At 36.4% G+C, this 26,493-nt stretch overlaps 1 protein-coding gene across 1 annotated transcript; it reads left to right on the top strand.

Annotated features, from left to right (window-relative positions):
- Window positions 1-222: 222 nt before the first annotated feature.
- Window positions 223-25,405, top strand: MRPL39 (mitochondrial ribosomal protein L39). Its single transcript, XM_007943488.2, has 10 exons — window positions 223-295; window positions 1,749-1,955; window positions 6,317-6,456; window positions 8,574-8,673; window positions 10,519-10,586; window positions 13,678-13,790; window positions 15,455-15,520; window positions 16,468-16,621; window positions 20,631-20,678; window positions 25,358-25,405. The coding sequence occupies exons 1-10, from the start codon at window positions 223-225 to the stop codon at window positions 25,403-25,405; spliced, it is 1,017 nt and encodes a 338-aa protein (XP_007941679.1).
- Window positions 25,406-26,493: the final 1,088 nt, after the last annotated feature.

Genomic DNA, 26,493 nt, shown 5'->3' with positions numbered 1-26,493 from the left:
CTTGCAAGGCTCCTCATTACAAGCGCCCCTGCTGAGTAACCCTAGACCTTGGAGCCCTAATCCCTAGCGTCCCTAGCGCATCACCAACTCGCCGCCTGGTGGCAGCTAGCAGCCCGAGCACCAGGCCAGGAATAGAACTGATGCACGGAACCCAGGAAACGCGCTCAGGTTTCCGGGGAAGAGGACAGTAAAGGACGAGAGCGCGGAAGTAGTGCGACTGCGATGGAAGCAATGATTTTGGGGGTCCGGGGTCTGCGACTCTGGCGAGTCGCCCCTAGCGGCGGGGCTGGCCGGAGTGAGTTTCAGCGGCTTTTGGACAGGGAACGAGGCCTAGACGGTTGTGTGGGGTCGGATTGGGCCTGAGGCCATTCATGGGAGCCGCGGGACCCTAACGAGTAGACAGACATCAGTGTGTCTGGAAGGAGATCCTGGGGATCCAGGGAGTGAGGTCGGGACCACTGGAGGAGGGTGGGGCGCCATTTTCAAGATACTCCCCTCAAAACCGCAAAACCAAAACCAACTCACTGGCTTGTAGGCCATTCAGACTTATAGAGACCCCATAGAACTGCCTCATGGAGGGTCCAAGGCAGTAAATATTTAGGAAAGCAGACTGCTTCATCTTTCGCCCACGGAGTACGTGGGTCTTTTTGGTTAGCAGCCAAATGCTTTAACTACTGCACCACGAGAGCTCTTTTAGTCAAGGAATCCACATCCCCGTGCAAACGTATTGTCCTTATGTTCCGATAGGAACACGCTGTACTTTCCAGGGCTGTAAATTTTTAAGGAAGCAGACTGCCTCATTCTCCTGTGGAACAGCTGGTGGATTCGAACTGCCGGCCTTTTGGTTAACAACTGAATGCTTTAAGCTCTGCTATCACCACGTTACCTGGCTTGGGGTTTGGAAAATAAGATCAACATTTCTTACCCTAGATATTTATAGTTTTGATACGGCCCTTCAGTCTCTGGAGCTTTTGTATTTTCAAGACTCTTTCAGGACGATAACTTTGCTCACCTTTCCGAAGTCTCTGGCCTAGTTTGGACTTTACTTCCTGTTTACTTTTTGCTGGTCATTGTAAAGCACAGATTACACAAAAGAAATTGACTGGATTAGAGATCTGATGGTGAAAGAGGAAAGTTAAAGCAGAGGCCCGAATCAGGGCCAATTGTTATTCTGTTGTCGTTTTGTCTAATTATTAGTGTTAAACCAAAACCAAACTCACTGCCATTGAGTCGGATCTGACTCACAGCAACCCCTCCTTGGGTTTCTGCGGCAGTATCACTATGGAAATAGATTGCTCAACCTTCCTTTTAAGAAGGGGCTGCCAACCTTCTGGTTAGCAGTCAAGTGCCTTAGGCACTACACCACCAGAATTCCCAATTATTAGTGTTAGGAAATGATTTAAGTTTACCTCTGAGAGGCTTTTTGGTAAACTTGGAGTTCTGTGGCCTCCTTTCTTTTTTATAACCAGTAACCAGTTATGTAATAGTAGGCTCTGACTCATGGTAACCCCATGTGTGTCAGAGTAGAACTGTGCTCTTTAGGGTTTACCGTGGCTGACTTGTAAGTAGGTTACCAGGCCTTTCTTCCAAGGTGCATCTGGACTTGAACCTCTAACTTTTCTATTAGCACCCTAGGGGGTTAACTGGTTGTACCACAAATGGCAATTCAGGAGTAGGATGGAGTATGGGTATTGACAGTGTATCCTTCATTTATTCAGGTTTTCATATTCATTATAATTTCTCCACAGAATTTATAGCAACATCACCAGCTCCTCAGCTGTCACCTACCGAACTGACGGAAATGCGGAATGAACTATTTAATAAAGAGAAAAGCAGGCAGTTATCATTAACTCCTCGAACTGAGAAGATTGAAGTGAAGCATGTTGGGAAAACTGACCCTGGCACTGTCTTTGTGATGAATAAAAACATTTCAACTCCTTACAATTGTGCTATGCGTAAGTAATGGAATCAAAATATCAGTTTTGACCATTTTACATGGGCTGGGGCCCAGGAACTGGTACAGAGAAGATGTACTGTAATTGCTTTCTGGACTTTTCCGAAGTTCTCTCTTATTTGGTATCTTTGTTCACTGTTCCTTTAGCTTTTGGGAGTAATATGGATCTTGAAAAGTTGGTGTACTATTGGGCAAAGATTGTCTTGAAACTTGCTTGAATCTGGCTAAAGTTAAACCAAACCCACTGTTGTGGAGTTGATGCCAACTCACAGCGACCCTATAGGACAGAGTAGAGCAGCCCCATAGGGTTTCCAAGGCTGTAAATTTTTATGGAAGCAGACTGCCTCATTCTCCTGTGGAACGGCTGGTGGATTTGAACTGCCGGCCTTTTGGTTAACAACTGAATGCTTTAAGCTCTGCTATCACCAGAGCTCCTAAGTTTAGGGAGTCATAATTGTTCTGGCAAAAGAAAGGTGGACCTAAATATACTGTTACTAAATACATGGTCCTTTCTGATGAGATGGAAGCAGTCATCATGTAGGTCTCTCATTAAAGCATTTTGGATAAAGGGACTTTGCCCTGGCCTTTTTGCTTTTTTTTTGTTCTTTTTCTGCTTGCTAGCTCTTTATAGCCTAATTTATATCTGAAGAAAGATCTAAAGCTTGCCATCTGCCTCTTTGTTGTAAAGATTTGTTAACATTTATGTGTGCACATGGCAAATATTGCTAACCAGAAGCCTGGCGGTTCAAACCCACCAGCCACTCCTCGGAAGGAAGGTTGGGCAATCTACTTCCATAGTGATACTGCGTCGGCAACCCAAGGAGGGGTCGCTATGAGTTGGGGCCGACTTGATGGCACATAACGACAACAACAACATGGCAAATATGTGAGTGGAAATGTGTATGGGGTGATTGTGATTAGGGTAAAAATATTTGTTTCTATTTATATCTTAAGGAAAGTCACTGCCCTGTGTGAGATGTAGTGTGGAGATAAAGGAAACAGGGTCTCTCTATGTAACTTTTGTTTTAAAAAAATATTTTGTTGTATTTTAGGTGAAAGTTTACATAGCAAACTAGGTATCCATTTAACAGTTTTTTTTTTTTTTTTACAAATTGTTCCAGTGACAGTGGTTTCAATTTCAGAATGTGTCAACAGTCTCATTATTTCCATTCTGTTTGTTCTGTTTCCATTAATCTAGCTTCCCTGCCCTTCCTTGCCTTCTCATTTTTGCTTTTGGGTAAATGTTGACAGTTTGGTATCACATAGTTAATTGTTTAAAGAAGCACATTCCTCACAGGTGATATTATTTATTTTATAAGCCAGTCTATTATTTCACTGAAAAGTGACCTCAGAGGGCTTCAGTTCCAAGTTAAAAAGGTACGTTGGGGTGATAGCCTTAGGGCTTCCTGTAGTGCCTATCTGTCCTGTAGGTCTGGGCTTTTTAGGAATTTGAGTTTTGTTCTGCATTTTCTCCTGCTCTATCTGACACCTTCTGTTGTGTCTCTCATCAGAATGATTAGTAGTGGTAGCTGGCTACCATCTAGTTTTTCTGGTCTCAGGCTAGTGACGTTGTGTTTCATGTGGGCAACTATACTTAGTCCTCACTTACTGGTATAGTTAGGTTCCAAAGACCAGGCCATTATGCAAAAATTGGCATTACATGAAAGTAGAGGGTGAGTACATCACATCACACAATGGAGGATGACTATGTCATTACATAACTGCCAAATTACATCTTTACAAAACTGCCACATTATATCCTACTGAGAATCATGGCCCAGCCAAATTGACACATAATCTTAACCATCAAAGCCAATGTTACTCATGCCTTGCCCCTCAGCAATGTATATCATTAATGTAATATATATCATTGTATAATGTAATGTATATCATTAATGCTCAAAATAGTTGGAGAGTAGATTTTTTGCTATTGTTGTAAATGTGAAATGTCAGATAATGAGATAGTAAGTGAGGACTAGGTGTAGTCCTGTGGCCTAGTTTATTCTTTGAATCTTTGGTTTCCTTCATTCTCTTTTGCCCCAGATGTGTAAGAGACCAACAGTTGTATCTTAGATGGCCACCCACAAGCTTTTAAGATCTCAGACACTACTTACCACACTAGGAAACAGAACATTATCTTTATGAACTATGTTAGCTAGTTTTCGGAGTTGTCCCATGAGACTATGGTGCCAAGCTCTTTAACCCAGTAAACTAATCTCACAAGGTGTTTGGATATGTGTCTCTGTAACTGTGCCTATATGTGCTTTATTATATGTATGAGTATGTGTGCAGCTCACACAAACATATATATACATATACCTACACAGACACCTATAGATGCATATGCATATCATCACATATGCTTTCCTTTATACATGTGTGCATGCATATCTATCTATGTAACCACACACATATTTTTTCATTATTACTGTTGTTACAAAATTGTATTATGTAATAGTATTTACCAAAATTGTCCTTTATTTTTGCATACCTCTTAATGTCTTCATTTACTTTGGTCACATATTGGGTATTTCCTTTCTCATCTTCCCAGATAGCAAGATCTAGAAAGTGATCCTCCCTCACACCCCTTCTCATCCCTGGTAAACATCAAAGAAAGTTGCTTTCTGTGTGTATGTCTGTTAATGACTTTTTATAAAAGTGGGGCCATATAATATTTGCCCTTTTGTGATTGACCTATTTCCCTAAGCATAACCTCCAGATTGGTCTCTGTTAAAATATGATTCACAGTCTCCTCATTTTTTGTAGTTGTGTACTATTCCGGTGAATGTATGTACACTATATACTAGCTTTGATCGGAATGTTTGTATAGTAGCTTTTATAGGACAGGTAATATTTGAATTTGGAAAGCCCCCCAAAATAGAGCACAGCATAGATATACATGCATGTGCACCCAACTAGCTGCATTGTTTTAACTTGGAAAACTCAGCAATTTAAGTAACAGCTTTAGTTACTAATTTAAGCTGGTTTACGGAGAGTACACTCTTAGTCTTCTTTTACTCCAGCACTTGAATTAGTATCTATGGTAATTGTTTTTTCATTTGTTTCATGAGCATTTATTGAACCTATGCTGTGTGATAGGCATTAGTATTACAGAGGAGGCTAGCACAAGACTCAGGCCCTTGAGGAACTTTGAACTCATCACATGTAGAGATGAAGCACCTAAACCATCTCTAGTATGACCCTGCTCTTGAGTTTTGCCACTCATACTTCCAGTCACTGAGTAACCTTTTACTGAGTGCCTAGTATATTCCAGGCCCATTGCTAGGCTCTGGATATATTGATAAGTGAGCAAAAGCAGACATGACTCCTGCCTTTATGGAACTTATGGAAGTTATGTAGTGGCTGATAATTTAGACCTTGTAGTTTAACCACTTTTGTGACTAGATGTGTATTCACAGAACATCTAATCAAGATTGTAATTTCATTTTTGGTTCCTAGAACAGATGAGAGCTGATTGACTTATATGTGAATTCATATTAATAATTAAAAAAATGATAACTACAGTATTTAACCTAGAGAAGTAAGATGTGGTTTAGTAGAAAAGCATAAAACCAAAAACCAAACCCACTGCCATCAAGTTGATTTCAATTCATCCTGACTCTACAGGGCAGAGTAGAGCCTCCCCACAGGGTTTTTAAGGGTTAAATCTTTATGGAAGCAAACAGCCTCATCTATTTCCTGAGGAATGGCTGGTGGGTTTGAACTGATGACCTTTTGGTTAGCAGCTGAATGGTTTAACCACTGCACTACCAGAGTTCCCTAAATCCCCATATAACTCACTGCCATTGAGTTGGATCTGACTCATAGCGACCACTCCTTGGGTTTCCGAGGTGGTATCACTATGGAAGTAGATTGCCCAAACTTCCTTCTGAGGAGTAGCTGGTGGGTTTGAACCGCCAGCCTTCTGGTTAGCAGTGACATGCCTTAGGCACTACGCCACCAGAGCTCCTAAATCCCATATAGAACAGATTTATCGTGGGTGCATATTACTGTATTTTCCCTTCTTTCTCTCTCTCTCTATATATATCCAAATATATCTATGATGTAGCTGAATATTTAAATATATCTCTTAGAAAATAATTTTCTTAATCATTGACAAGTTAATTTACAGTTAGACTCATAATTTTGTAAATGTTTTGTGTAATTTTGGTAATGATTAAGAATATTTGGGTGTGTTGGACACTAATTTTTCTTGATACATTTAATACATTTTTCTCCAAAGAGACAACTTGCAAAATCTTACCTTTCCATTGTTTTATTTATTAATGTAGTACTTAAATGTATAACATTTCACTATGGGTTTTATCAAATTTAAATTATTAATCTATTTTAAACTTTTAGATTTAAGTGAGTGGTACTGCAGGAAGTCCATTTTGGCTCTTGTGGATGGACAGCCTTGGGACATGTACAAGCCTTTGACCAAATCCTGTCAAATTAAATTTCTTACTTTCAAAGATCAAGATCCGAGAGATGTAAATAAGGTATTTCTGTCTCTATCTATCCTCCTAGTTTTAGACTTCTCCTTTTTTTTTAAAGCTTATTTTCTGTGACATGTGAAATGTTAAATTACAGCCAATGGTCAAATGTTATACTGTACTAGCTAGTCCAGGTTTTCTTTGCTAGATTAGGCATTTCCATAGTTCTAAAATAACAGTGCATCCATGTCTTTGTATTTTGATTTGAGAAAATTATATGACACATTTTTTTATATTCATATCTTTGTTCAACCTACATTTACTGATCATTCTTTGTATTGTAAGTGATTTCATTCTCATTGCTGCTGCTTGAATTCAGTTCTGACAGTCTTCTCTGGTTCACTTCTGTAACTTTTTAACTTTCTCTGCCCTCTACCTCGTTTTTTAATACTTAGTCTTCTTTCATAGTCTTATGTAATTTTTAGTAACTGACATACTTGGATCATACCACTTTCCCCTAAAAAAACTTGCCTACCTTAAATGTTCATAAAACTTGCCAGCCCCATTTAATATGGTCCCAGCCTGCCATTTCAGCTTTTCCTCCTATTGTTTTTTTTTCCATTTCCTCTTTTTCTGGATATACTATTTGGTCACTAAAGGTTTATGTACCTGCCTTGCTTTTGTTGATGTTACACTCTCAATTCTGAGTATTTTCTTTCCACTCCTATTAAAATCCTATTAATCTTTTACAGTTCAATTAAAATGCCATCTGCTATATGAAATTTTCTCAGTTTCTTCCTGTCAGAATTAATCCTTCTTTTCCTTAGGGTCTCACAACACGTTGCTAGTGTTTAGATAAAATATTTTAATTTTGCTTTTCACATAGACTGTTGAATGCTCTAATTCTTGGCTCTGTGAAGACGGGGTCCATGTCCCTTATTGGACCTTGTCCTTGAATTCCACATAATAAATGCTTAATAAACATTTGTTGAAATGAAATATTTAAACAATAAAAGAATAGAAATGTTAATAATAATGTTATTGTTGTTATTTGCTGTTGAATTGGACCTGACTCATAGCAATCCTTCCTTGGGTTTCCGAGGCATTATCACTACGGAAGTAGATTGCCCAACCTTCCTTCTGAGAAGTTAATTAAGCACGTATTATGTATCAGACACTATTCTTGGTGATTTTAATCCTCATAAAAACCCTACAAAGTTGGTGCTGTTACCTCTGTTGTCTAGAGAACAATTTAGACAGTTTGACCAGAGCAACTGGTTTAGTAAGTATTAATATGTGGAGTCTGGGTTTAAACCTAGGTATTTTGACTCTAGAGTTCAATGCTAAGGGCATTTAAAAACATTGAAGTAGGGTTGATGAAAAAGTACATTTTGCAACTTAACTTCAAATCTGAGTTTGTACTTATTTTTAGTTTGTGTAGCAAGCCTTGTTATACAGCCAGGCAACCCCACTTTTGTGGTCCTCAGATGTGGAGAAGGACTTAGGGTAAAAAAGCACCCAGTAGTATATTGCCACGGAATAGAAGAAGATGGGCAAGTATGATGCAGTTTTCCTGTTTTTCTTTAGATTCAGATAAGGTAATTACATGGATATCTGTATTTGGCATATTCACGAATCCAAATTTGCCAGTAAAATGAAATCCTAGTTGATGGTAGTGTTGCTTTGCTATAAATGTGAGAAACTTGAGCGCTGTCTTACGGATGTTATGTATAGGATAGGAGTCATTACAAATAATTAAAAAAAATATTTTTTGCTTTTTACATATAGTATAAGTAGGTGTACATTAATGTATACTTATTTACTATAAATTAATATATTGTTTTAGCATAAATTTATTAACAAATCAACTGTCATGGATTTAAAAATAAAATTACTAATGGATAGTAAAACTTTTTATAGGTTGATAGCCGTTATAGTATCTGATACATTGTACAGAAATATGCCAGAAACATGAACCTGGTTCTTCATTCTTTTGTGGATTTAGCTTTGATGAATAAAAGTAGAAGTAATGCCATGGCATGAGGGTAACTGTTACTGTAGGCCAAGAATGAGCAGATATTTGAGAAATATTTCCTAAGTCAAAGTTGATCTAGATTATAATATTGTAGAAACTAGTGAATCTTAGTGTTTATTATGTTTGTATGTTATATTCTTTCCCCTAGGCTTATTGGCGCTCTTGTGCCATGCTGATGGGATGTGTAATAGAGCGGGCATTCAAAGATGAGTACATGATCAGTTTGGTCAGAGCTCCAGAAGTTCCTGGTAATGTACATAAATACATATATTCCTTTCATAAACCTTGAAATTTTTGATGCTTATTTCTGATGATGTACAGTTCGTTTGTAAATGAGCTAATATAAATTACTGTCATAAGTATATTCCATTTATTATGGGTAACTAAATCCATCCTGTTGTGCTGTAATGTGAGGTAATGTTTGTTGTTCTTCTTGTTATGTGCTGTTGAGTTGGACCTGACTCATAGCGACCCCTCCTTGGGTTTCCGAGGCAGTATCACTATGGAAGTAGATTGCCCAACCTTCCTTCCGAGGAATGGCTGGTGGGTTTGAACCGCCAGCCTTCTGGTTAGCAGTCAAGTGCCTTAGGCACTATGCTACTGGAGCTCCTGAGGTAATGTTTAGATGTCAGTAATTAGTGAAGAATGTTTCTCTTGAATATGGATTTCATGGATTACACTCTCTCACTGTTTCTTACCACTTTAAGCATTTGTTTCCAAATTGATTATGTGAAGAAAGAGAAACTGGCAGTTAGTAGGCTTCTGGAAAGAGCTGGTGCCTTTTTACCAGAAATAACCATGACTCTGGAAATGGGCACATCTGGAATTAGGGAGTTGCAAGGATACAGACTCTTTTCCATGTTCTGGTTGATAGTTCATATTAACATTATCTGGTAGCATAGTACCTAAGGCATCTGACTGCTAACCAGAAGGCTGCGGTTCAAACCCACTAGCCACTCCTCAGAAGGAAGGTTGGGCAGTCTACTTCCGTAGTGATACTGCCTCAGAAACCCAAGGAGGGTCCATGGAGGATATGTCACAGGAACCCCAATGGATGCCTGAAACCAAGCATAATATCAGACTCTGTATATACTGTGGTTTATCCTATACATATTCTACCTATGATAAAGTTTAATTTATAAATTAGGCACAGTAAGAGATTAACAACAATAACTAGTAATAAAATAGAACTATTATACTGACATACTGTAATAAAACTTAGGTGAATGTGATCTTAGCAACCTTGTTCTTGTTGTTATGTGCCGTAGAGTCAGACCCGACTCATAGTGACCCCTTCTTGGGTTTCCGAGGCAGTATCACTATGGAAGTAGATTGCCCAACCTTCCTTTTGAGGAGTGGCTAGTGGATTTGAACTGCTAGCCTTCTGGTTAGCAGTCAAGCACCTTAGCAACCTTAGCATATGATATTTATTCTTTTAAGTTGAAAACTTTCACCAATTCACTTAAATAAAGCACTTTATGACTTCTTTTTGTCATATCCAAATTTCCAACATCACTATTCTTGCACTTATTAAATAAAATCATTATTAAATAAAATAAGGGTTACTTAACACAAGCACTGAAATACCATGACAGTCGATCCAATAACCAGGAAGGCTACTCAGTGACTGATGGTCAAATAGCATGTGCAGTGTGGATGTGCTGGACAGAGGGATGATTCATGTCCTGGGTGGGATGGTGCAGGCTGGCACAAGATTTCATTGCACTACTCAGAATTTCATGGAATTTAAAACTTAGAAATTGTTTCTTTCTGGTATTTTCCATTTACTATCTTCAGTTACTCATGTTTGACCACAGGTAACTGAAATTGTGGGAAGTGAAATCATGGATAAGGGGGGACTACTATATCTTGTTCTTTTGGAATTGCTTTATCTAGCAAATACTTGAAATCCCTATACTGTTAGTATTCTTGAAGAAAACTTGAGGGTTTTACAATATATCACTGATTCTTGGTTAACAAAAGGTGAGTTAATTTTTTTTTTTTGTGGCAAGCAGCTGGATGATGGTATAGCAGTTTTATAATTGGTAGAGTTGGGAGAGATTGTTAATCCTTTCTTGTTGTTGGATTTACAGTAATTGCTGGAGCCTTCTGCTATGATGTAGTTTTGGATAAGAGACTCGATGAATGGGTGCCAACGAAAGTAAGCCCTTTAATTGTTTGGAGTATTAATTTTAGAATCTGTGCCTTTCTGTTAGAATGATCCCTGTGTTGATATTGTTGGATTGTAATGGATATTGAGGATAAATTTAAAAGAATATATTTTGTTACTTTTTCAGTACAATTAAGACAAAGGCACATGAATGAGGACATTCGCAATAGCATGGTCAGCTGTCTTGATGCTTGAGTTTTTCTTTAAGTACCTTTTTCTTTTTTATTGTTCCTTAAGATAGTAGTTTTCAGATATGATTAAACATACCTAGAACCTAACATATAGATACTTAGCTATCTTGGTTGATGTGGTGAGCCCGGAGCTGTAGCTGCTTGAATCCTCCAGACATAGTTTAAAAACCACTGCTTAAACCATTTTACTCTGTTGCATACTGTGCGTTCTCTTTTTATAGAATCAGACTACTGATAAAGTTGCCCCCTCAACTAGCAAAAAATAGCAAGAGTTTTGTTTGTTAATGGTCTGCCTTCATAATATAGGGTGGTCCTGTCCTGGGACTTGGGGAACAATACTAGTAACTTGTTGCTGTGGGTTAATTCTGACTCATGGTGGCTGCTTATGTGTCACATAGAGCTGTGCTCCATAGGGTTTTGCATAATTGATTTGTTTAGAAGTAGATCACCAGACATCTGATAACAACAATAACAAAGTCTGAATTAAGCAAAACTGTATGCCCTAAAGACAGGAAATCAGGTGATCAGAAAAGAGGAGGCAATGCAGCTAATTGCATTTTGTCAATTCCATGGTACACATTCTCCCCCCACATTTCAGTACCTCTGAAAACAAGATATATCGTACAGTAAATGACAGCTTATAGTTGTACTTTGTAGTGTTTGTTTCTTAGTGGTAAATCTTAAAATTTTTGGCATTTTATATTCAGTGAAATACCATAGTTCTTAAAAAAGCAAAGGCTTTGGAGTTAGGAGAGGTCCAGGGTTAGATTCTAGCTTGGGAAATTATTATTTGTGTAATCCTGCCCATATTATTTAATATCAAGAGGGAGAAAAGAAGGAAAGAGGAAGAAAGGAAGAGAGAAAGAGAGGAGAAGAAAGAGTCTGGGAAGGGGCAGGGAAAGGATTGTAATTCTTCATGATCCCTGGATTCTTGTCAAATACAGCTTCTTTCTTTCCAGGTATGTCCTCAAATTTCAGAATAGATTCCCACTATTAAGGAGCTCTGGTGGTGCAATGCCTAAGGCATTTGACTGCTAACCAGAAAGGTGGCAGCTCAAACCCACCAGCTGCTCTGTGGAAGGAAGATGGGGCAATCTACTTCCGTAAAAATTTACCACCTCAGAAACCCAGTGGGGGTTGCTGTGAGTCAGAATTGACTTGATGGCAGTGAGTTTTCCTACTTCCTTTGGGAGAATTAATCAAGACTCATCTCTCATTATCCATGACACTTGCTGCCTCTTTATTTATTTATTTTTTAAAAAAGTTTTTTTCTGAGAAATATACTATCAAATTGCAGACTCCATGGAGTAGGTAGATGACTTAGAAAAAGTAGGGGAGAATTACATTGAAATATCAGATATGTTAAATCATGAATGTGGATTTGTTGCACAGTGAACTATACCTTTAAAGAATAGAAAAAAAGTATTTCATTCAAAAAATTCTAGTAGGAAATTCATGAAAATAATTTTATTATAAATATAAAAGTTATTTGCAAAGTAGTGGTTGATCTTTTCTTTGTAATGATTTATAGTACAAAAACTCAAAATTTTCAATTTTGGTAAAAATAAACACAATAAAACATACATCCAAAGAACAATTTTTACATGTACAGTTCAACAACAGTAGTTTCACATTGTGTCATCATTTTCACTGTCTCTCTGGTACTATAGCGCCTAAGGCACTTGACTGCTAACTAGAGGGCTGGAGGTTCAAACCCACCTGCCACTCCTCGGAAGGAATATAGGGCAATCTACTTCCATAGTGATACTGCCTCGGCAACCCAAAGAGGAGTCGCTATGAGTTGGGTCCAACTTGATGGCAAATAACAACAACAGCCCATTTTGTTTCCCTACCATTTTTTCAGAATTTCTGCCCCTTGAAGTTCTCACCTTTGCTTTAGAGTTACTTTTGTCAGTTTGATTTCAACATAGGCAATTCTTTAAAAGAATGCTCATGGAAGACTTTATTAATTGAGCTAAATTGTGGTTTAACTCAAAAACGACTACATGGGATAGTTTTGATCCAATGTTTCAGGTTGTTTCCAGGCAACAGATTCAGGGTTCCTCCAGTCTCAGTGTATCCAGTAAGTCTGATTTTGATAACAACTTGAAGTGTATCCCACATTTTTCTTCCTTTTGACCAAGATCCATCTATTGGGTCCATGATCAAAGCATTCAGTAATGATAGCCAAGCCCCATTCATATCTTCTGGTCTCATGGCAAAGAAGGTAGTAGTAGTTCATACAGACAGACCTGTAGTCCATTTCCTTCTCCCATTCTTGGATCTCGTTCTCCCTCTGTTGCTCCAGGCTCAATCATAGTTCTTTTTAATTAAAAATCTCATAAACGTTATTACCGTGTAGTATCTATCATTTTAAATGTATAAAATTGATATTTTTATTAAGAGAGGTGAATGTGTGCTGTATTTTAGGCAGGGCCAGTGATGACATAGTTTTTAGTGAAACTTTCTGAATCATGTAAACAATAATTTTTCCCATTTATTTTAAAAACTTAATTTTATTCATAGTATAAACACATTTTTGTGTGTGTCTTGCTGCTTATTTATTAACATTTCTACTTGCAACATAGTTTTAATAAACATGAGAGTGTATAATTTTGAAGAAAAAGCTTATTAAAAATTTTTATAAGATTATCTTTGAGGATTTTTATTAGGCGAGGCTGATATCTTAATTATAAGTTTTATAATTTATAGAATTGAGAGAAACTTCTAATCCTGTATTCTGTGGTCCAAATATTCAGTTGTTGGAAATTAATAATTTTTTCCCCTAACAATTGATTTTGGTTTTGGTTTTATTTTGATTAATCTTGTCTAATTTTTGGAGAAATACCTCGAAGTAGTGTGTTATTAAGGCTAATGCTTTCATTTTGAAGGAGAATCTGCGTTCCTTCACAAAAGATGCTCATACTTTAATTTATAAAGATCTTCCATTTGAAACTTTGGAAGTTGAAGCAAAAGTGGCATTAGAAATGTTTCAGCACAACAAGTAAGTTTTAGTTTCCTTCAAAGCAGTATTAAACCTCCCAAAATTATGTGCCGTGAAAGAAATTTAGCTCTTCAAAATTCTTATGTTCAATGTGACACCTTTTTATTTTCAGCTCCAAGATCTCTTCCTGCCCTAGCCTGTTGGCTTTTGTTCATCTCATTTTATTTCACTTAGAAAAACATTGTCACCATTAGATAATTTTCTCACTTTGTTTTACTTTTCTATTTGTTAGGTCAAATAGATCCATATAGCAGTATCATTTCTCCTTTTCTTTCCTTTATGAAGTGATAAGGCACATTAAGAAATTGGTACTTTGTTTGCTTTGCAACAAGCAAAGACTCTGCAATCTTTCCTTCCCATCCTTCCACTCTCTAAATAAAAAAAAATTAAGATTGAAAGTGCAAGCAATTTAGAAGCTGATACAATATGTTTACATACCCAGTTTTAAGTCTTCTGTATGTAAATTATCCATTTGATGGATTTTGTCAACATTTTAAATCCTTCTTGGCTTCCTAATTCCCTTTGCTGCTCAGAAAACTTTACCTTCTTCTACTAGTTGAAAGTCCTAGTAAATTTTAATATCATTCTAATTGGAAATTAGGGCTAATTAGAAAGGGAAGTCTATGCTGGAAAAACATAACTTATGAAGTATATTCTGAAGCCAAAATATGCACTCACAGATTGTGAAGTGTTATGGATTAGGTTTCTTTAGGTATTTAGAAATGAAATCACACATTCTCATAGGAGTAGTTTATTGTATGTATATTCTTGTGTTACTCCACAAAAACTTTCTTGATTCATACTCTAGCTTGTCATTTCTCAAATTCAGAATACTCTTTTGTAAGACAATCATTGGTATCCTGAAAAAGGTGTACTGTGTTCAACTAAGTTTGGAGAAAACTAGCATTAACAAATTTAATCAGTTTTTAATGTACTTGTGTACTGTAAAGTCTCCCAAAGTGGATACAGAAAGTAGTATTTTCTAATTGTAAGTGCCTGTGGAGCCCTTTTTCTTGAGTTAATTATAAATATTTTCTTAGTACTGATTACATGTTGAAATGATGACATTTAGGGTTTACTATGAAGGGCTTTACTATGAATGAGCTCATTTGGGTTCAAGGTACTTGTAGAATGTCCTAGTGAGTGATCAGAAGGGTTGTAGATAGGGCTCAGAAGGAATGTAGAGTAAAGGCAGGGGTGTGGAGACATAAATGCTTAAGTGGTAATTAAAGTTGTGTAAATCAAGGAGTTAGCCTAGAGAGAATGCTTAGAGTGAAAAGAGGATCTAAAACAGAACACTCAGGAAAACTACCTTTACAGAAAGAGAGGAGAAAGAGAAGACTGGCATAGAGATAAAATGCATAGTAGAGCGTGTACTGGAAGCCTGTGGAAAAGAAAACTTTGAGAAGTGGTGATGAGCAATGATAAGGAAATGAAGGACCAAAAATATCCATTAGGTTAGGACCAGGCGGTAGCACTGGCTTTGGTGAGAACAAGTGGATGGAGTCGGGGGCTGTGACCAGTTTGAAGGGAGGTGAGAAGTGAGAAGGAGAGGCTCCAAGTACAGAGCATTCTTTCAAGAAGTATGGCTGAAGAGGAAGAGAAAGAAGGTACCTTTAAACAGCTTTTTGTATATTTAATTGTTATTATCTTTGATGCTTCAGATACAAAATAGATTTCATAGAAGAGAAGGCATCTCAGAACCCTGAGAGAACAGTCAAGCTCCACAGGTAAGAAAAACTCTAAAAGTCAACTGTATTCTAATTCATGTAAAGCTTAGCTTTATTGTTACCTAAATGAAGTGTGCAACTGAAATAGATAACTTTGTACTTTATATTGTTGCTCTTACTTATTTTTTGTTCCTCTGTTCATAGTTTTCATACTGTGAGAATTAGAGGCTTTAAATTATCTTCAGGAACAGTTGTGATTTCTGTTCTTCATTGTTATTTTTTTGCATTTCAAGAGTTAAAAATACTATTGTATAAAAATTGTAATTTGAGAGTTATTTTAATTTTGAAATTGCACAAAATATTCATTGTTAATGAATTGGACATGATAGTTCATGTGTGTGTACAGAAATATGGATACTGACCGATCAGTTACTACTTATATTGCATGTGTAAGTTAAACCAGCTGTGCTTTCTGAGCAGAGATGAGAGAGGTTCACTGCTCATGTTGACATTCTCCATAGAGAACAAGTCCCATGACAAAGCATGATGCAAAGTTGACTTCATAGCCGGTATCTGTTTCCTCAACATCTTATTTTCTTGGATTGGATTTAGCTTTTTCCCTCTAGAAAGCTGCTCTTTGCTTCTAGACACCATCTGTCCTATATATTGAATTTTAAATTTTGTTGCAATGAGTTGTAGTGAGGTTTTAGCATAGCAGTTTTAGATACTGGATCCACTTGACAGCATGGTGTGTTCAGTGACTTAAAAACCTTTAAAGTTATATCAGTGCTGATGAAGAAAAAGGTTCAGTTGACTTTATTTTTAATGGCTTTGGCCTCTTCACTTGAGATCATATGTCAGGGGTTGTTAGAGACTAATTTGAGTCAGATAGCCAGTTCTTGATTAAAGACCAGCTACAAAGAGAATAAATAGATTTTTTTCCTCCCAAACTATCAGAAATGATTTGATTTCAAGGTTTTATTTATTTATTTTTCAAATCAAATCAGATTTGGTGACTTTATTGATGTGAATGAGGGCCCTCTTATTCCAAGAACAAGTGTTTGTTTCCAGTATGAAATCTCAGCGGTTCACAATCTTCAAACCACGCAACCAAGTCTTGTACGAAGATTCCAGGGTCTCTCTTTACCAACTCACTTAAGAGTAAGTAAAACTTCAAGTTCCAGTTCTTTCAGTTTGGGTGTGGGTGTATTTCTTGGCTTGATTTTATCCTAATTTGAAGGATGTAAATTTTAATTTTCACTAAGTTGTATGACACTATATGTTAATGAATTGAGGTTTAGATTATAAACAGTTTTGCACAAGATGTAAACAGATGATTTACAAAAGAAACCGTTGAAAATATTAAATCAAATTGAGATAGTATTTTTAATTTTTCAAATTCACTTTGGTGAGGGAAAGTTGAGGGGGTGTTGGTATTGTAGCATATATTGGTAAGACCCTGTGGCATGCCTTTTGGCCTTATGTTCAGCATGCTTGTCTCTCTAGTTTTAATGATCTCTTCATGACCCAGTGTCTGTCAGGGTCTACTTTGCTCCTACTTCTTGCTAATGCTTATTTAAAAAAAAAATAATTTGAGATAATTATGGATTCATAGTGCCTAAGGCACTTGACTGCTAACCATAAGGCTGGCGGTTCAAACCCACCAGCCACTCCTCGGAAGGAAGGTTGGGCAATCTACTTCCGTAATAATACTGCCTTGGAAACCCAAGGAAGGGTAACTATGAGTCGTATCTGACTCCATGGCACATAACAGCAGCAGCAACCACATGCAGTTATAAGAACTAATACAGAGAAATCCTGTGTACCTTTTCCAAGTTTCCCTAATGGTAACATCTTGCAAAACAGTACTGCATTGTGTACGATATCATAACCAGGGTATGGACATTAATACAGTGAAGATGCAGAACAATTCCATCTCCGCAGGATTTCTTTTATAGCCACATCTTCTACTTTTGCCTACCCCTACCCTTCATCTCTATCCCTGGCAACCACTAATCTGTTCTTCATTTCTGTAACTTTGTCATTTCAGTCATGTTATATGAATAGAATCATGTATATAATCTTTTGGGATTGGATTTTTTTTCTTCCCCTGCTCAGGATAATTCTCTGGACAATCAGCCAAGTTGTTTGTATGTGTTATAGTTTATTCCTTTTTATTGTTGAGCAATATCCCTTGGTGTGAATGTACCACAATTTGTTTAAATATTCACATATTGAAGGACATCTGGGTTATTTCAGTTTTTCAACTATTATGAATAAAGCTGTTATGAACATTTTTGTACAGGTTTTTATTAATGTAAATTTTTACTTCTTTGGGTTAAATGCTGAAGTACAATTTCTGGGTTCATGGTGAGTTCATGTTTAGTTATTTAAGAAACTACCACAGTTTTCTAAAGTGGCTATACTATTTTATATTTCCACCCTTAATGCTTTTGGTATTATCACTGTTTCCTATTTTAGCTATTCTGATAGGTGCATAGTGATTTCTCATTCTGGTTTTAATTTGCATTTCCTTATGTTGGCTAATGATGTTGAACATCTTTTCATGTGCTTCTTTGCCATGTATATCTTCTTAAAGATACTGTTAAATGCTCAACCACTAACCTAAAGGTCATCAGTTTGAACCCACCTGTGACTCAGCTGGAGAAAAGACCTTGGTGATCTGTTCTCTTAAAGATCACAGCCTAGGAAACCCTGTGGGGGCAGGTTTGGTCTGTCCTATAAGGTCACTATGAGTTCACATTGACTTAACAGCACACAACAACAATATATATTCTTTGGTTAACAGTATGTTCTTGTGGTTTGTCCATGTTATACTTGGATTGCTTGCTTTTTTACTGTTGAGTTTGAGAGTGATTTTATATAGTCTACATAATATCCTTTGTTGGATATGTGGTTTGCAAATATTTTATCCGAGACTGTAGCTTATCTTTTCGTCCCCTGAACAGAATCTTGCAGCGCAGAAGTGTTAATTTTGATGAAGTCCAGTTTATATTGATGGATGTAGTTTATATTTCCTTTTATGGATCATGTTTGATGAATTCTTTACCTAGCCCTACTTCCCAAAGATTTTTCTCCTTTGTTTTTTCTAAAAGTTTTGTATTTTACATTTAAGTCAGTGATTCACCTTGAGTTAATTTTTATAGAAGGTATGAGGTTTAAGTCTTCTCTCTTTATTTCTTTGTTAGTTTTGCTCAGAGGTTTGTCAATTTTATTGATATTTTCAAAGAACCAGCTTTTGGTTTTATTAATTTTTTTTCTGTTTCAATTTCATTGATTTTTTGCTGTTATCTTTATTATTGCCTTCCTTCTGCTTGCTTTAGGTTAGTTTTGCTCTTCTTTTTCTAGCTTCTTGAAATGGGAGCTTAGGCTGTTGATATTGAGACCTTTCTTTGTTTCTCATTTAAGCATTTAGTGTTGTAAATTTCTCTTTCAGTGCTGCTTTAGCTGTTGCACAGATTTTGATGTCATATTTTCATTTTTGTTCAATCTGATATATTTTAAGATTTCTCTTGAGGTTGCCTCTTTGTTTGATGGATTTTTAAAGAAGTATTTTATTAATTTTTGTAGATTTTCATTCTTTTTCTTATTCTAGTTTGATTCCTGTTTTGATTACTTCTGTTGCTACTTTAACAGAAATACACACAATTGGAGTGGTTGAACAAATAGGAGTTTATTCTCTTGCAGTTTTGGAGGCTAGAAGTCTGAGTTCAAAGTGCTAGGCTCTAGGGGCTTCAGCTCTGCCTTCTGCGCCCAGCCGGTTGAAGTTGGAGGCTTTTCTTCACTCAGATAGCTGCTGGCTGCTGAGGCTGAAAAACCCATGGTCAACAAAGAAAAAGGCACAGTCCCTTTATTACCAAACAACATGGCAGGCCACTAATTCAAGTCCAGAAAAAGTCCCAAGATTGGCAGGGCATGGCAGGCTGCTGAACAATGACTTAACTAGTTGCTCCTTATGTACTGGAAGCAGACCACATCGCTAAAGTAGCTACTCAGGTGCTCCAATAGATTCCACCATGGAGTTGATTGCCAGAATGGGGGAATAACTACATCTAGCTGCCCAGCCACTCAAAACCAGACCCGGCCAAGTTGACACAACATTAGCTACCACAGTTCCTTTGTGGTCAGAAACTATGCTTTGTATGATTTCAGTTCTTTTAAATGTGTTAAGTTTTTTTTATGGTCCAGGATGTGATGTATCTTATATATGTTCTATTGGTGCTTGAAAAGTGTGTATTCTAATTATGTTGTTGGGTTAAATGTTCAGTTCCATTCTGTTGGTTGATGGTGCCATTGAGTTCTTCTACATCCTTGATGGTTTTCTGTTTAATTGTTCCATCAGTTGTTGAGAGAGGGGTCAAAGTTTCCAACTATAATTGTGATTTTATCAGTTTCTCCTTTTAGTTCTGTGAGTTTTTGCTTTACATAGTGTATAGCTCTGTTGTTTGTTACATTAACATTTAGGATTGCTGTATTTTATTGGTGGATTAACCCTTTTGCCATTATGACACTATCTCTGGTGGTTTGCTTTGCTTTGAAGTCTACTTTATTGATACTAATGCAATAACTGCTGTTTTTGTTTGCATGAAGTATCATTTCCCATCCTTTTACTTTCAACATACTTATATTAATTATTTGAAGTGAATTTTAGATGTCTTATAATTGTGTCATATATGCCAATCTCTTTCTTTTAATTTCTGTACTTAGGCCATTTACATTTGATGTAATTGTTGATATTAGGACTTAAGATTGCCATTTCATTTTTTGTTTTCTGTTTGTTCTTTCTCTCTTTTGTTTACCTGTTTTCTTCTTCCTATTGGTTTTGTGAACATTTTGTTAGAATTCCATTTTTATTTATTTATAGTATTTTTGGGTATATCTCTTTGTCTGTATCTTTTTTTTTTATTGCTCCAGGTACATTTTATACTCATAACTTAACACAGTCTACTGATACTGAAATTTTACCAGCTTAAGTGAAGTATAGAAACCTTGTCACACTTTTTCTTTACTTTGACCCTCTTTTGTAACCATTTAGTCACATAAATACTGCCTCTTTTTATTTGTTTTGTCTAAACCCTATATGAAGACTCAGTCCCTTTTATTTAACATTATTGCTTTGTTTAATTCTTAGTAAATCTTTCTTTTTAAGGCACATTTTACAATATGGAATAAGCTATTGGAAAGATCACGGAAATTGGTAAGTGTCTTGGACTACTAATGAATACTCTTCTCTGAAGAAATTTTCATTGAAATTAAGCAACAATGTACAAAGAAAAGGAAATAAATTAATTGTCTCATTTGCCAAATCAGTGTTCTGATTGTTTACCCCAGCAATATTTCGGCAGAAAGGAAGTTTTAGTTTGGAAATTCTCTTTTGATTTTATTTGTTAATATCATGGAAATACTGTAGAATTTGAAGAGAAAGAAGATATATCCATATGGTAGTAAAAGTTCTTAATGGTTGTAATGGTGTTAATTAGGTCATATGTTATTATTTTTTTTTTTTTATAAATCTAATGAGCATTTAAAGGATTAAGATTTGTCAGGTGTACTTTAAAGTTGACTTAGGTGTTGATATGTTAAATGTACAAATATTCTGAAAAACCAAATTCAAATCATATGTTTTATGCTTATTCTGTGTCATTACTACTTAGATTTCACAAGTAGAAAGGATTATATTTCTCGACTACAACTATCCCTATTCACTACTTCATGTTCTAAATGTTCATCTTTTATGTAAATTACCTGATAGTTGTCTAGTGTAATCTGGCCTCATGAGCCCTTCCTACCTTCCTACCACTACTCCACAAACATTCTGGTCAAGTTTGCAAGCACACTAATCAGTACCCATCAAAGTTATTTTCAGGTTTGTTTATTTCTTCATATAGTTCTGTCTAGCTGCCTTTCCCATGCGCTCCTTCATTATGTCTGCTTATCTATACCTTATTCATTCTTAATACTTTGCCCTACTTTCACCTTCTCCATGAAATATTCTCAGAGTAATCTCTTAACAAATATTATCCAATCATATAATTTATTGCTTGATACATACCTTATGTTGTTTTCTTTGCTAGTACATTTATATTCAGTCAGCTACTTTATTCAGAGTTTATTGTATTTGTTGAACTCTTAATTTTGAACACAAAACCAAAACAACCAAACTCATTGCTGTCATTGGATCCGACTCACCGATCCCTCCTTGGGTGTCTGAGGATTGCCCAATCTTCCTTCCAAGGAGTGGCTGGTGGGTTTGAACCACCAGCCTTCTGGTTAGCAATCAGATACCTTAGGCACTATGGCAAATAATAAACCAAACCAAAACCAAACTCACTGCCATCGAGTTGGATTTGACTCATAGCGACCCCTCCTTGGGTTTCCGAGGCGGTATCACTATGGAAGTAGATTGTCCAAGGAATGGTTGATGGGTTTGAGCCTTTAAATTATAGAGGTTACCAAATAAATTGTTATTATTTTCATAATGATATGTAAAACTAGGCATAAGTAAATTTACAAATAGAATTTATTGTTTTAGGAAACCTAATGTTCTTGTGTAAAGGTTATGTAATTTTCCATATCTTATAGGAAGAGAGTGTATTTGAATGGATAGAATAACTTTGTCTCTTTGATTGGTCACAATGATCATTTTATTTATTTGTAACACTTTATTGCGTTTTTGGTCAATGTTTATATAGTTATTCCTTGACATTGGTTACAGTTTTCACAGTGTGAACATTCTTATCATTTCCATTCTGTTTGTTTTGTTTCCATAGATCTAGTTTCCGTGCCCCTCCTTGCATTCTCATCTTTGCTTTTGGGTGAATGCTGACCGTTTGTTCAAGGGATTGTTAATTGATTGTTCAGGGGAGCACATTACTCATCAGTAATATTGTTTATAGGAGCCCTGGTAGTGTAGTGCCTAAGGCACTTGACTGTTAACCAGAAGGCTGGCGGTTCAAACCCACCAGCCACTCCTCGGAAGGAAGGTTGGGCAACCTACTTCTGTAGTGATACTGCCTCGGAAACTCAAGGAGGGGTTGCTATGAGTCGGGTCCGACTTGACGGCACGTAACAACAACAGCAATATTGTTTATTTATAAGCCGATCTATTATTTGGCTGAAAGGTTACCTCTGGCAGTAGCTTCAGTTCCAAGTTCAAAGAGTATCTTAGGGTGATAGTCTTGAGGGTTCTTATAGTCTCTCTTGGTCCAGTAAGTCTGGGCTTTTTTAGGAATTTGAATTTTGTTCTATATTTTTCCCCCCATTCTTTCCTGGACTTGCTACTGTGATTGTGCTCCTTGTCAGAATGGGTGGTAGTGGTAGCTGGGCACCATCTAGCTCTGATCTCAGGCTAGAAGAGGCCAGAAGTGGGCTGTTAATGTTAGGCCTATGGGCTAGTTCCTTCTTTGAGTTTCTGTTTTCCTTCTTTCTCTTTTGTTCCAGATGAGTGGATATTCACAAGCTTTTTTTTTTTTTTTTTAACCTCACAAAGTTTTAAGACCCCGGAATCTGCTCACCAAACTAAGATATAGAACATTATCTTTATGAGCTTGTTATGCCAATTGACTGAATTATCTCATGAAATTATGGTCCTAAGCGTTTTTAACCCAGAAAACCAATTCCATGGAATATCTGGATATGTATAAGAAATCTCTGTAACTGTGGCTGTTATGTGCTTTATTATATATATGAATATACATGCAGCACACTCACACACATATATACATATGCCTACAGATATACCTATATGTGCACACACATGTACTCACATATGCCTTCCTATACACATACATGTGTGTGTGTATATACATACATATATATATACATATATACATATATACATATATATATACATATATACATATATATGATGTACCTGTGTAACCCACTCATATATTTTTTGGTTATTATTACTGTTGTTATAAAATTGTGTATGTTCAGCATTTACCAAAATTGCCCCTTCTTATTATCTTCATTTGGCTTGATCAGTTGTGCAGACTTCACCCATATTGGGTATTGTCTTTCCTATGACCAAAAATAACAAATGTCTATTATCTAGAAAGGAGCTCTGGTAGCATAGTGGCTAAAGCACTTGACTGCTAACCAGAAGGCTGGGGGTTCAAACCCACCAGCCACTCCTCGGAAGGAAGTTTGGGCAATCCTACTTCCGAAGTGATACTGCCTCAGAAACCCAAAGAGGGGTCGCTATGAGTCGGGGCCTACTTGATGGCACATAACAACAACAACAACAATTATCTAGAAAGTAATTCCACCTTCTTTCCCCTCTCATCCCTGGGAATCATCAAAGAACATTGCTTTCTGTGTATACTTATTCTCGACTTTTTATGAAAGTGAGATCATACAGTATTGTCTTTTTTGAAATTGAACAATGATTATATTAGATTAAGAAACAAGAAAAAATGAATACCTAAGAAATTGGTTGGGAAACACAGGAAGCAATAAATGATACTTGCACATTTTAATGGAAGAAAAAGTGCAGAAAAATAGTAGTGGCAGTAACCTAGAAAATCTACTAGAAATCAGTAACTAGCTGTTTTTGAAACATTTTTTCTGGTTTAGTTGTCTTTTTCCACTGTCCATTTTGCTTACGCAGAAGGAATAGGCTGAATACATGGTTCATTGATTCAGTTAACAGACTTATTGAGTATTTTTTAGGTGCCAGATACTGTGTTGTTTAGAGGTACAAAAATGAACAAAATATACTTGCTGCCCTGAAGGAAGTTACTTTGATAGGATAACTAGACTTACAGGTAGACAGTTTAGATATACACGTGGGGTTCTGGAATACACAAGAGAAGGGCCTAAACCAAGCAGGAAATTTGGTTAAGGAAGGTTCCAAGAATTGGTGTCTTTTACATTCGTTTTAAAAGATGAATAAAAATGGGCCAGGAAGATAATTTGCTGGGGCAAAGGAACTCACTTGATAAGAAGTATGGAGGAATGGAGAACATGGTAAATATAAGAAAAATCTGAATTTATAGGTCACATGTAGGATGGCATTGAGTCCAAAGAAATGTGTTGGAAATAGAGGATGAAGGACTTGTCTTCCATGCTGACAGTTTGCATTTTCCCTCCCGTAAAGAAGATTGGGGGGTGGGGGGTGGGGGTAACAGAAGAATTTTGAATAGGAAGGTGACAGGATCAGCTATTCCTATTTAAAAGTTTGTTTGGGGGGGCAGTGTGGAAGATAGCTGTAAGTTAAGCCAGGAGCATTTTATGGGGGTATAAAATGATAAGGTCCTAAAGTTCAGTCATGGCATTGAGAATAGCTGTGAGAGTTTCTTAGGCAGAATTAATTGGACTGTTGATCTTATGCAGGTGAGAGGAGAGTAGAATCTCAAAAGCTAGGTTTGGGCAGCTGGAAGAACCCTTTCTTGAGGTAGAGAATGCAGGAGCTGGGTCAGGTTTTGGGGTAACAAGAAATTCAGCTTTAGTCTTGTTTGTTTGATATGTCTGAGTGACATACGGTACGAATATGAACGTATGATACTTATTTGTAATATACTATACCTAAAATAGAATTCTATCTTCCAACAAAATAGGTTGATTTAAAATAACTTGTAGTATTTCTAGGGTTTATATATATATATACACTAATGATTTTGTTTTATAGTTGAAATATAAGTCTCGAGAAGACTAGATTTAATAAGCCTCAGATTATATTTTGAAAGGATCATTGTACTTTTTAATTTATATTGGTAACGTGGCCTTCTCTTCCTATGAAACTTTCTACAATAATTACTATTGAAGGAGAAAGGCAAAAGGTCCTTAAAAGAGAAACTGTGGAGGAATTTAAAATGGGTGAAGGGTGAAACTGAAAGTATTTATTCAAAAAGTAAAGCTGTTATGTTTTTACAGGTAACTGAAGATCAAACCAAACCTACAGAGGAAAGTGCATCTACCTAGAAACTTCCTACAGTTTAAATATGTATAGTAAATTAAAATAAAAGTTCGTTTTTTTTTAATATATACAGAGTTTGAGTGTGCTTATGAAGATTTATAGTGCTCTTTACTTTTCCCTTTCTGTAAAGGATAAAACATCTTATATTACTTATAATAACAATTTTACACAAAAATAAACCCCTCTTCTTCCACTCTCCAAATATTTTGGTATTTTTTTTTTTCCTTTTAGTCCTTGGTTTCTATATGTATAAACATATATCTCCATATACAAATAAACGTCTTCTAAAAACCTGAGTATTGTTTACTGGGCATTGTGCTAAGCCCTCCACAATGAACCTCTTATTAAATCCTCACAACCTTTTGAGAAGTTGTTTCCATTTTGCAAACAAAGAATGGAGATCATAGAGCTTGCAAATGGCAAAGCTAGAATTTGAACACAGGCAATCTCACTCCAGAGTTCATGCTCTCAGGTACTGTATGCTGCATCACATATAAGTAATTTTGTAGGGATAGAGTTCTGGTAGTGGAATTACTGACAGGTGCTACCATACCCTGGCCTCCAGAAAGCTTTGCCAAATGATATCCCAACAACAGGGTCTTTGAGTACCTGTTTCTCCACACTTGGGTAAGCCTTAATCATCAGGTTTTTAATTTTTCCAAAATTTTTCTTCCCATTCCAATCTGAGCACTTTGCTTTCTCTGCCTGCTGCACAAGTTTCATTTGAAGACTTTATTTCTTTGCTGGGTTGGGTCTACTTTTTCCTGGAGTCCACATCTTCCTGTTTCTCAATTAACTTTCTCATTTTGCTAGAGTCTGTCTTCAGCTTCCTCCTCAGATAAAGTGTGCAAGAGGTGAACTCTTGCATGTTTGAAGTGGCTTTGTTTTCCACTTACTTTTGGTAGATTGTTTTTGTTGATATAGAATACTAGATTGAAAAATAATTTTCTATCAGAATTTTTTTTTTTATTATTATTTATTGTGTTTTGGGTGAAGGTTTACAGAGCAAATTCACTTTCCATACAGCAGTTCACATATACTTTGTCTCATGTCATTGACCACAGTTTACCACAATGCAACAGCTCCCCTTCCA

Source organism: Orycteropus afer, unplaced genomic scaffold, assembly GCF_000298275.1.
Source record: "Orycteropus afer afer isolate SDZICR_OR568_19922 unplaced genomic scaffold, OryAfe1.0 scaffold00108, whole genome shotgun sequence".
Taxonomy (NCBI): domain Eukaryota; kingdom Metazoa; phylum Chordata; class Mammalia; order Tubulidentata; family Orycteropodidae; genus Orycteropus; species Orycteropus afer.
This window is presented reverse-complemented; position numbering and strand designations above follow the sequence as displayed.